Below are 12,873 nucleotides of genomic sequence, written 5' to 3' on the forward strand. Positions count from 1 at the left end.
TATTGCACAATTTATCTGCATGCACAATATTATTGACCGTTTAGGGATAGTATTGAAACATAGCACAATGATTGAACAAAAGATTGAGCGAGCTTAATTTTTATTGGGCAATATTTTTTATTTTAGTTTTCGGAGCGATCGCGATCAGTCAGTCACAGTACTTATTATTTTTTTATATTTTAGGTACTTCGTCGTCAGACATGTTGCGCTCGCATGAAAATATTGTTCAGACTGGTTTCTCAATTTTATTAAGAGAATTTATTGAACGTTTGGAATCAAGGGGGTTATTCAATATTATTGCACATTTAAAGGATGGTACTATATTATTGTAGGTGTATGGAGCGCCTAAAAGAACGTTATTATATCGTACCACTTAACTTTGTGCGCTTAATCTCTCTCCTTATTTAAGAGCTGCGCTCTTGTCGGTAGAGTAATCGACATTCCTCTCTTCTTCCCGCCAAAACCTTCACCTCCCGATACGACACGACCTGCACCTTCTCTTTTATTTGTTTCATAAATGTTCTCCTAGGTCTACCCCTTCCTCTCTTCCCTTAAGAAAAAACGCGCCAAATACAAAAAACGCTGCGCTGTGCTTCGCTGTGCTTAATACAAACACTATATCGATATATCTTGTTCTTGTTATTGATATAAATATTCAATGGAGGAAGTGTTTTATACAAGGTGTTAGTGACAGAGTATCATGATTTTGAGTTATTATCATGTGAAATTTTCCGTAGAAAAATTCATGTTCTTTTTGTATCTCAGTATTCGTTACACCCCGTATATATATAATACCAACTAACTAAACTAAAAGTTTACCAAGAAACATCACTAGTTCTGCATCAAATTGGATGGACTGTACCTTAATAGCCTTGCCTATCTCAATAGGGTTTTTCGAGAGATGACTATTCATGAATTTAAGCCATGTAAGCCGTGGTAGCCCAGTTGGTAGAACGCTTGCCTCTGTCTTTGAGGTCGCAGGTTGAATCCAGCATAGGCCTAAACCAATGATAGTCGTACTTGTTTTCGAATTCATGTTTGGATCATAAATTATTATCACATGCTCAGAGTCGAGGGAAACCATCGTGAGGAAACCCACATTCCAGAAAAATTCAATTTTCGGAGATATGTGACCAAAAGGTCACCATAAGGTTCATCATATCCATCTTTGGACTTCGTATCAACAGTGGCTGCAAGTTGTCTTTGATTACTTGTGGCTCTGCCCACCCCATTAGGGATTACGGGCGTGAGTTTATATATGTATGTATGTATGTGACCAAACCTGTATTGGGGTAGTTTTCTCTTCGCGGGTTGGAAGGTTAGACAGGCAGTGGCTTCAAGTTAGGAAACGGACCCCATGAAACAACGGGTTAATGTTAGGGGAATGACATACATAAATTTACGTCTATTTCCGACTGAATTAAGCTGTAATTTTGAGTTAATTTTAAAAATATTGATATCACCGCGGAGTTTTTGTTATATTAGACCTCTTGACCACCGTGTTGCTTCGCTAGCATATTATTATAAATGAATTTATCTTCTGTCAATCTTCTTTACTTTCTTATATTAAAAAAACAGGTAGGTACTTTGTTAACTTGACGATATTGTCCGCATATATTACGATATATTATTACGTTTATTTCTACTCCACAGGAACAGGAAACTGTCACGTAATCTAAGTATGGCGGATTTTAATAATCCTACTTTTTTCCCTAATCGGATTTCGAGGAAATCGTAAAATATTGACGTGTTCTGCGTCTCACGAGACGTTTCTCTTAATTTTGTTCCAATCCGGATCACCTTACTCCGTTTTGATTCATCATTATTATTATAAAATATTTCATTACATATTCTTACGTAATATATAACATAAACAGCCTATGTCGCCCAACTGCTAGGCACAGGCCTCCCCTCAATCAACCGAAGCGGTATGGAGTATACTCCACCACGTTGGTCCACTGCGTGATATATATGCCGAGGTTTTACTAGCAGCTTCTTTTCCCCGGCTATATAGGTTGTGAGAAGCTGTAATAGTTTTAGGCGGATGAGACGTTCGTTATGTAAAAAAAGATTCAAAGTGTAACTATGTTACCTACTGAATAAAGATATTTTTGAACTGGATTATGGTCTACGTTGGTAGAGTAGTAGTTGGTAGAGTATGCCATCTAGCGCTGGTTTTCAGCCATTTTCTCTTCCTAATTTGAATTTGAACATCCATCGCAACGTAGGTACCGACTACCGATTATGGTGGGTTCATTTAATTTTGCTCAAACGGCGAAATATGACGGAGAAATACTCGCATATTCGTTATACAAAGTCGCCATTGAGTCATAAAATGAAGCAATTACCTCAGAATGAAGTTATCCGTGTCACAATAAACTGAGATAGGAGTTGAATAGCTCAATGGCGAGTTGTCACGTTTGTTGGCGCGTCTGTGTAAAGTCACAATTTGTATGTAACTGGGTGTTTATTCTCAGCGGCGCCTCTCGTGTAGGGGTGTGGTGCAAGTTATGAGTTAGAACGGACACGAATAACACATACATACGAAAGAACATGTCTATTATTAGGGTAGGCAGAGACAAGAGAATTCTACCTACTACGATCCTGACACACCACCTTCAGGTCCTCTACACTCGATGCGAATAATATCAATTTTTAAACCTGTTTATTATAAACGCCCCCTGTGGTCCAGTGGTTGAGCGTTGGACTCACGATCCGGAGGCCCCGAGTTCGAATCCCGGTGGGGACATATCACAAAAGTCACTTTGTATTCCATAGTTTGGTTAGGACATTACAGGCTGATCACCTGATTGTCCGAAAGTAAGATGATTCGTGCTTCGGAAGGCACGTTAAACCGTTGGTCCCGGTTACTATTTACTGATGTAAGTGAGTAATCGTTACACGAGCCATGTCAGGGGCCTTTGGCGGGTCAATCATAAACTTGACACCAGGGTTGATGAGGCTGGTATTCTACCTCACAACTCACACGATAAGAAGAACCTATGTATTTCTTGCCCTGGAGGGAAATACGCGTGGGTTAATAAAGCGTGATCGCAGCGGAGGTTTATAAAAACACCAAACTTAAATAAATTGTTTATTAGAAATTAAAATAATTATTAGTGGATTCTTTTTTATCATAAAAAAAAAATGATTACCCACTGCTGGGCACAGGCCTCCCCTCAATCAACCGGATGGGTTAATCTTATAATCTAAGTAGTTCATTCCACCTACAGCAAATCTAAAATATGTCAAGTCAAAAAAAATAGACTTACATTGGCAAACGTGATCAAAACTATGCAGAAACTACTACTGTGTGTACTTTTCAATTCAGTAGAATTAAAAAAAAACAAACCTGTGTAACTCCATAGTTGTTGGCTGTGTGTAACTCTCTAAAGACTTAAAAAGTTAAGGAGGTTCTCTATTTGACGTGTATGCTACGAATAACTTATTATTTATTCGTAGCGTGTATGTATTTTCTCGATCCGTCATCTTACTTCTTGTACCACACCCTGGGGTGGCAGAAGGGGGTCGTAAAGGCGCCACCTTGACGCGCCGCCATCAAAAAACAGAAGGATCAACTTCCTCCAGGGTTGTTATCTTATACTTCCTTCGAAAACTATTGAAATTGAAAGTATGACTTCACTGATAATTTTTATGCAAACGTGTTTATTTTCGTGTAAAAAACGTGAAGTATTTTGTAGAAAAACTAAAAATATAAATTGTTCGGTTAAGTAATAATACAATACTATTGTATTGTATTATTACTAATACAATAATACAATACTATTACAATATGAATATAATAATATATTATTACAATATTAATACAATACTATTGTATTGTATTTGTATGAAAACTCAATATAGATATGTAAAAAAAACATTAGATTGTTTGGAAAAAATAGTGATCGGCGCATTGTTAATACTAGGGCCCAGTCCGAGGTTTTTCTTGCAGCTTCTTTTCCCCGGCTGTACAAGTTGTGAGAAACTGCAGTAGTTTTAGGCGGATGAGACGTTAATTATGTAAAAAATGACTAGGTATTCAAAGTGTAACTATGTTACCTACTGAATAAAGATATTTTTTAATTTGAATTTGAAACAAAAAATATTTTATTATAAATCATGAAACTAAAAACTTTTTTGTAAAAGAAAATTTAGAATTTTATTTAAATATATAAAATTAACCTTCAAACATCCTGAAAACTCATTCAACATATTCTGACAAGATGTAATATTATTAGTGGCATAATGAAAAAATAATGGGTGGATGAGGTTGGTACTCCACCTCACAATCCACACAATAGAAGAAAAAAAAATATTTCTCACAAACTCCAAATAATATTCCTCAAAAATATGAATGGTTTCAGCCATACGTTACCGTTATAAGCTTTGTTGATGCGTCGTAATGTTATTGAACAGGGTTCAAATTCTAAGGGGGCCCAAATTTTGCACTTGACTATTCTAAGAGGTTCTTGAACGAGTTTCCTGATGATATTTTCCTTGATATACAAATTATTTGTCGATGCGAAAACGCTTATTTTTTCTATCCATCTTTTCATCCTAAGGAGTGCTTTCCAGGGTAAAATTTATCCTATGTAGTTTCTTAGGTTTCAAACTTTCTCCGTATCATAAATAAATTAATTAATAAATTTCATCATTTATTTATTTTTGATTTCGGGATTGTAAGGAAACTCACTGAGTCCAAGAAGAAACAAATTTCACTATACACCCGGTACAGCTTCCGCTCGAGGCCTTGCGGTATCACTCCGTTTCCGTTACTTCACTTAACTTCGTTACACTCGAACACATCACGAAACACGACACTAGCTAGCACTGCACTGACACTGCGCTTAACACTGCACTTGACACTGCACTTAACACTGTCCTTCACTTTCACTTTTTCACTTCTTCTTCTTGCTCCGATCGCTTTAGAATCTGAAATCGGTTCAGTGGTTTAAGCGTGACATGGTAACAGACAGACAGATTAAAATTCGCATGAATTTATAATATTAGTGTACAAATTGCTTAAACTCATGACCATACTTGTAAATCCCTAAAGAGATAGGCAAGGCTGACATCATTAAAAAATACCTTCTTACTTAAAATATTAAATGAAAACATACTAAATATAATTTGGGACACGCGAAACAACACTGAAATCAAATCAAATCAATTTATTTGCGAACAGTCTTGTGATGTGATCGGCGTGCTGACGTAGAAATATTTAAAAAAATGTAATAAAAATACTTATTGTTATTGAAAATAAAACAAAATTATACTTAAATAAAAATTCAATTAAATATATTAAGACCCCTTTTAGAGATTATTCAAGTTCGTTGAAAGACGAATGACGGTCATTGAGAGTCGTAGTTCGTTGTCACACATGTGCCTACCCGTTTTGGGATAAAGGCGTGATGCTATATTATGGTGTTCTAATTGTATCATTTTTGTTTCATGTATTCGTCCTGATGCTGTTCATCAATATAGGTAAGTAATAATCGAATACCTAATAAAAGGGAATCCTGAAAACATTCAGAAACGAAAAATATAGAAGAGAGCGCTTAATATCAGATAAAGTACCTAATTATATTAGAAAAAAAAACATAAAGAACCTTATATTATTGGGAAAAAATGTCTCTCGAGTTTTTATGAATGTTTTCAGTTTGATCAGAAAAAATCAGTAGGCACTTAAGCTAAATTTAATTTGAATTTATCTAGACAGGTAAGTAGAAGTAAAAAAAACCCTATAAATATATTTTACCTATGAATGAAGTACGCATTTTGAAAACGCACCTACCATAAGTTTCCTTTGAAGTAATTATTGATTTCTAATTGTAAATTATTTTTAGAACTCGGCGTAAATTACCACACTATGCAGACAACCACACACACAAACATAGGTACATATATAGCCTGTACACATCTCACCACTCCCTCATCAACTGGTTATGGAGCATACTCCACCAATCTGCCCCAGCGCACACCCTAGTTAGTAGCTTGGGACCAACGGCTCACCAGGAAATCATTAATTAAAATCCATGCTTTTGTAGCAGAGTACAAACTCTGCACATACTGGCCTTTCGTTCTGACCGTCAATCATTTTAAATTTCGAATTCTCATTCCATTCCGCATTTCCTTTCATTTTACGCTGACTCATTGCATTCCCGACCTTCATAAGAACAACAGAAATATATTATACTGCTTAGCTCTGGCCGTACCCTCTAATTTTGAATTTAGATCTTATATCTGAGCATCGTTATAATTTGCCGCACTCTTGTCTGTGTAGTATTCTTCATTATTGTCTATCAAGACAAATTCTTTGACTTCTTTATAAGACACGACGTTCGTCTTCTCTTTAATTTATTAATTATAAGCTCTTCTTGGTCTTCCCCTACCTCTCTTTCCTTCTAATTCCCTTTTTGAATTTTCAATAAATTTCTCGTGTCTTATTAAACAGCAAATAGGATTATGTTTTTTTTTATAAATACACAGTTCAATTCCAAGTTGAAGCAATAGCTGCTGGTTCTGAACATTTGTCATTTTCGTTTGCTCATATTTTATACCAGGGCCGTAGCCAGGGTCAATGGTCTTTGGAGGGCTGTTATCGAACAGGCTGATTGGCCATTCCTGTTTCCCTGCCAAATGAAACACGCTGGGAAAGTTTTTAGTAAAAGTAAAAATATTCACCCGCGGTGCAAAACCTTAGAGAATAATTATTTTGTAAAAGTACTAAACGAAAAGTATGGGCGCCCTAAGGATGTAATATACGATCCGATACGAGGCGACCAATTAGCTCCGACGACAAACACTGCAGAAACCCGATACCGGCCCCGCCGGCGTGGTTAACGATTTCCCTCATTCAGCACTGATCGCTATCCACCCACTAGGGTAGATTTATTCTTTCACATATATTATTATCCTCTGACACCCTGGGTCGAGGTTCGCGCCCAACTGGAGACCCTCAGGCCTGTTATCCAAATTTTGTACGGTCACGAGCATTAATATGTATACACTTTGGTACCATGTCACATTAACTTTTTTGACAAATTGAACTGTAAGTCTCACTAAATGTCAAATATGTTAGTGCGACATAGTCCTAAAGTGGATACATTATAGGTATTCATGACTGTACCGGGTGAGCCCTTAGCGCTACCTATTTGTCCGACCAAGTAGTTCTTGCCATTTTCGGTAAAAGTCAAATAAAAAAATGATAAAGTAACACATTTTTTTTTACTATTATCATATTATGAGAGAGGCTCATCTCTGTGGTCTAGTGTTTAGAGCATTAATCAGACGATCTGGAGGTCTGAGTTCGATTCCCGATGGGGACATTGACGGAATCACTTTGTGAGACCTTCATTTGATAAGAACATTGCAGGTGAATCACCTGATTGTCCGAAAAAGTAAGATGATTTCATAAATCGGAGGGCACGTCAAACTGTCAAAAAAAAAACAACTCCGTCAAGTGCATGTTGGCTCTACTGCAGTAGAGCAATGTGGTGGAGTATGCTCCATTCCCCTTCCAATTGATTGAGGGGAAGCCTGTGCCCAGCAGTAAGACGTATATAGGCGATTTATGTTATGTTACTATTATTTATTTGTTATTATGTTTTTCATTGTAACTTTAATATTTTTCTCTTTACTTATTTATTTCAAATAAGGTTTGAAGTTCGAAATATAAATCTAAAACTTATGGTAGATGCGCTTTTTACTTGTAGAAAGGTTTAAAAGTAATATTTTTCAATCTTTTCACCTTTGAGTAGTAGGAAACCCCAATACTTTTGCATGTTCTTTTTTTTTTAATTTTCTTTTAGGCATACATTTTACTAGATTTAAGTAGGTAGAAAATTCATATTGTGGTGGAGCAAGATGTATTTTGAGTCATAAAGAATAGTGCTTAGCATTATCTAGGACTTTTCCACTTAAGCGGTTTATATTGGCAGATTCTTAATCAGGATATGATTTTTAGAATTTAAAAAGTAAATCTTAAAATAAGTCTAGTTTATACTCTTACAATAGAAACAATGGTGTTGAAGAAATGAACCGAAACATCGGTTTGATATTTTTACATTACTTTTTTTATAATGTTGGTCATAATGTGTATTATTAGCATAGGGGGCGCTAAATAATAATAGATATTGCGCCCCGTCATACCCTGATTACGTGCCTGCCTGATGTTTATCGCTTCTTGGATTTTTTCCCGGACACGGTCAAGGTTAAAACATAGGAGTTTATGGGAGTTTATGGCGGTTTATGGGCCATAAACGGCTTGACACGGGATTAATGGCGTATTTTATGATTTCAGACCGAGTGACCTTTAAACCGGAAAGTAAGTGGTTGTGAGAAATTTGTGTTAGCGGCTTCGTTCGCTAGATTAGAACTAATGCTTCATTCGCCTTTAGAGCGCTTTTGGTTAGGTTAGGTTAGGTTAGAATGATTCGAAAATTGTTGCTGCTGTTTATAGCGGACTAAACTTAATTCTATCTTAGTTTAAGCTCTAAAAATATAGTCGTCCTACAGTTACGTATAGCAAAACTCATATAATTATAAATTATATCAATGGAAAGCTAAAATAGTACGAATTTAAACGAATACCTTGAATTATTTAGATATAAATAAAGAAAGTAAAAAAAGAGCAAAAGTAACCAAATGATGTAGTTTCATTTTGTGAGCAAACACTAGAGAGAATTTACTTAGGCACAAGTCAAACAAATAGTGACTCATATCAAAGGCATTTGAGGTACTTACTGTTACACAAAACTTACATTAAATTAGTTTCAAACTGTCATTAAACTACACGGGTACAAAATACATTATGAAGAAAACTTTTATTGTCGTGAAGAATCTGAACACCGCCTATGTTGCGTTTATTAAAAGCAAAAACAGTTCAGATATAGTTATACCGCAGTTGATTTTATAGCGACTCAACTTTATATCAACTGCAAATGAAATCTCTAAAGAAATAAAGTTGTTTACTTCCAGTGCGAAAACAAAGCCACTAGTTGGAAGTAATAAAGTAGATGCACAACGACATGTTGTTTTCTAGATAGATAGATAGATAAAATACTTTATTGAGCACAATGGACACAAAATACAGAGAGCACTACAGCAGAGCTTCTAGCAGAGTTATGAACACTTATTATTTTGCAGTAGTCCTATCATGAAAGTATTTTGCAGAGATGCTAAAAATAAAATATATACTGAATCACATACAATCTATATGTTTAAGGTATACGATTGAAAATGCAATTACTTACGTAATTCGACTAGTAACTATTATTTATAACAGGAATATAAATATTGAAATAACAGTAAAATAAAAGTAACGTAGTATATTTTATTATAAATCATGAAATTAAAAACGTATAGAAAGGAGTATCGAACTTATACAAAATTAATCTGCAAACAATTGTTGAAATCCCAGACAGTTCATAATAATTATATTAGCATCTTTTAATCTGTGGAAACATGCTAAGCAACGCGGTCTGCGCGGTTTTGACCAATAATCGTACGATGTTTATCTACGTAGGCAGCATTTGCTGCGTCTACTGGTAAAAAATCCCGGTGTTTTATCGCACTGGGCGCGACAACGTAACCCGTGTAAACCCCGTGAAATGCTATGAAGACAAATAATAAACTTAATTGCACCCTAATGATCAACCATGATAGCTATGATTATGAGTTTTAAAATCGATTTGTAGAGGATTAATATCTCAAATGCCTTCTTAATTTAATTGTTTGATATACTTATAAATATTTTAGAGGTTTACGAAGCAAAATAGTGCGCGCGCTTACTTATGCTACTAGGAGTGGTTTTAGATTAACACAACGCTTTTAGAAATTGAAAATAACTTAAACTAAATTTAGTTAAGCTATAACTGAAGCTTACGGTGTGTAGTTTGGCAATAATTTGGCTTTGAGGATTTTGAAGAAAGTTTTGTTCGGAACTAATATTTAGTCAGTGGCGGATTTACCAGTAGGCTGAGTAGGCTGGAGCCTAGGGCGGCAGATTTTAGGGGGCGGCAAATTTGGTCCAAAAATTTTTTTATCTCACAGAAATAAAATAAAAACATTATTATATACACAAAGAAACAAATGACAAACGTTTAAATATTTATTTTCTACTAGGTACGTAGTAGGTATGTATGTGCGTACTCGTTTTTGGGTTGCGGCGCGGGAACGAATGACATGACCGTTCGCTATGAGCGTCTGGACGAACTGAAATGAAAGCACGAGCCACGAGCGCATCCCGCGTCGCGATCGGGCTGCCGCGCGCGGGAGCTGATGTAGGCGGCATAGGCATTGAGTGCGGGAGCAAGAGAGATAGATATAGAGTGGCGATACAAGCGGGGAAGTTCAGTCCCGTACCTATTTACTTCAAAACAAAAACAAAATATGAAAAGTTACCTCGGTAGTGCGTCCTGAAATTTCTAATAATTAAGTAGGTAAATATTAATATTTGCATTTCGAGGGCACATTTTTCTGGTTGTGTGGTATATTTTTAATATTTTTTCAAGTGTTTAGTGGATTGGATGATTAATTTCATAACATCACATCACTGGTGAATACAATACATACTTTTAGTAGGTAAGTACCTAATTCGAATGTATTACAATAAAATAAATCATCATTATCGAATCAGTAATTCAATTTGATGCTGTTTTGTAACGGTTGCATATAAATTCGCATTTTTTGTTATATTATACTTAAATATCGACGGTTAGTTAAGTACCAAACACTGCTATCTACAAAACGTCAACTCTACAGAGAGTAAAAAAACTTATTATCTGAGGTCGAAAAACAATGTACTTAAGTGTTATTGTTAAATATCTTTTATTGCACTTACATTTTAAAAACAATACGAACAATATCTATTAAATAATCTGTTAACAATTCGGTTAATGGTGACAATGAAATCAATTTAGTTTTACATTATATTTTTGCGAGACTTTAAATTCGCAAAATCATTAATTATATCGTCATCAACCGGACGCAGCATGGTAGTGGAGCACACTTCACCACGCTGCTCCAATGCGGGTTGGTGGAGGTGATTTTACGGCTAATAGCCGGGACCTACGGCTTAACGTGCCCTCCGAAGCACGGAATCATCTTACTTTTTCGGACAATCAGGTGAATCAAGTCTGAAAACTGGGACGTATATAGGCTGTGTATGTATGCATATCGTCGTATGAAATCTTGCTCATTAGTTCTGACTTCTATGTACAAAAGAGATAAGCCGTTAAGCTTTTCTTGACTTAAAGTAGATCGTAGATAGTTTTTTACCCGCTTCAAGCAAGAAAAGCTTCGCTCACCTGAACAGTTTGTCACTGGTGTACATAGTGCCATGCGAAGTGCTATATCCAAGTTTGGATAAATGTTCTCCAAATTCTGTTTTCGTAGGAACAAAGACAGACTTTTTAATGACCCAGAATCTGGTTTTATCATAATTCTTTGAGAAGTAAGGTGGCATTGAAAGTGTACGCATTCCTGAACTAAATCAATTTCTAAATTATTAGGATATTCTTTTTCCAAGGAAATGGCTTTTTCCGTCAGGGTCGACAACTCACTCATTTTGGTTAGTAATTAAAGTCTCGTTAAATCCGTTGTAAGCCTTTTGTCGTTTTTCTAACTCGGTCACGACTCTATCTATGAGGATGAGAAACGTGTTAATCCTGAAAGTTTCACTTGCAGTCATTGTAATCTTCTTCTTTGCGAGTTGATGGCAAAACTGACGGATTGTGATAACTTCTTCAGATGTTTCATCAACCCGTCCGCCGTTTCCAGTTTCTCCAAATTCAAAATTATTCCCGCCACTTCTTGTCGCGTTACAGGCTTTTCGGTATAATCATCTTTGATAGATTTCAAAGTCAAAACAACTTCGTGCCAAGAATCTCTTTAACTTTTACACGCGTCCTCTCTCGCTGACCAACGTGTCAGATTCACTCTCTTCAGGATTTTGCCTTTCCCGATTTCATTCATTAATTTAAGCCAACGTTGTGTCGACCTTACAAAAAAGAAACGTACTTAAATTTCCTGTAGCATCATGAAAAAGCGACAAGCTTGTGTACACGATTCAGCAGCCACAGTTGCCACTAAATTCATAGAAAGGACTGAACAAGCCACGTAAAATGCGAAAGATGCTTGGTTTCGAATTGCCTGCAAGCCATTGTACATACCAGACATGTTCGCGGCAATATCATATGACTGTCCACGACAGGCTTTAGGTAATATTAAAATTTATTCTCAGTGTTTCGAGTTGTTGTTGTAAAGTAAGATGATTCCGTGCTTCGGAGGGCACGTTAAGCCGTTGGTCCCGGCTATTAGCCGTAAAAACACCTCCACCAACCCGCAGTGGAGCAGCGTGGTGGAGTATGCTCCATACCCCCTCCGGTTGATTGAGGGGAGGCCTGTGCCCAGCAGTGGGACGTATATAGGCTGTTTATGTTTTATGTTATGTTATGTTTCGAGTTCCGAAATGATGACAAAAAAAAATTCTTCAGCTTTATGTCCAACTGACGGCAAAAGCTTGAGAAATCTTTCACGACAAAACGTATTTAATGAGTGAGTCTTATACTCCAATGGACCGAATGCCAAACAAGGTCCGCAATATACAGATCTTTTACTTTCAGAATAAACAAGCCCATTTCGGTCTTTCACTTCATTATTCTTCATTTTTCTTTGGAAGATACTCACTGGCAAGAAACGACTCTGATCGGCATATATTTTCTCACTTTTAGAGAAGTCACAAGATTTGTTTTGATCGAAGCCGGATGTATCTCCGGTCTGATTCGGAGATGCATCTTCAATTGTTATACTTATTGATGATTCCTTTAGTTTCGTTCTCAAATAATAAGTTAATAAAAATATTTTTTT

The 12,873-nt window shown here is 36.1% G+C and overlaps 1 protein-coding gene across 4 annotated transcripts in view; it reads left to right on the forward strand.

Moving 5' to 3' along the window:
• The window catches only part of LOC126374161 (receptor-type tyrosine-protein phosphatase kappa), a 249,698-nt gene that overhangs the window by 165,816 nt on the left and 71,009 nt on the right, over nucleotides 1-12,873 (forward strand). For 3 of the 4 annotated variants that reach the window (XM_050020632.1, XM_050020633.1, XM_050020635.1), the window contains one exon: nucleotides 8,306-8,329. The exons of the other annotated variant lie outside the window; for it this stretch is intronic. In XM_050020632.1, coding sequence (XP_049876589.1) covers nucleotides 8,306-8,329 — 24 coding nt within the window. The remainder of the gene's footprint in view (nucleotides 1-8,305; nucleotides 8,330-12,873) is intronic. 4 annotated transcript variants of the gene reach the window in all.

The sequence above is a fragment of the Pectinophora gossypiella genome, chromosome 17, assembly GCF_024362695.1.
Source record: "Pectinophora gossypiella chromosome 17, ilPecGoss1.1, whole genome shotgun sequence".
In the NCBI taxonomy this organism is placed as follows: domain Eukaryota; kingdom Metazoa; phylum Arthropoda; class Insecta; order Lepidoptera; family Gelechiidae; genus Pectinophora; species Pectinophora gossypiella.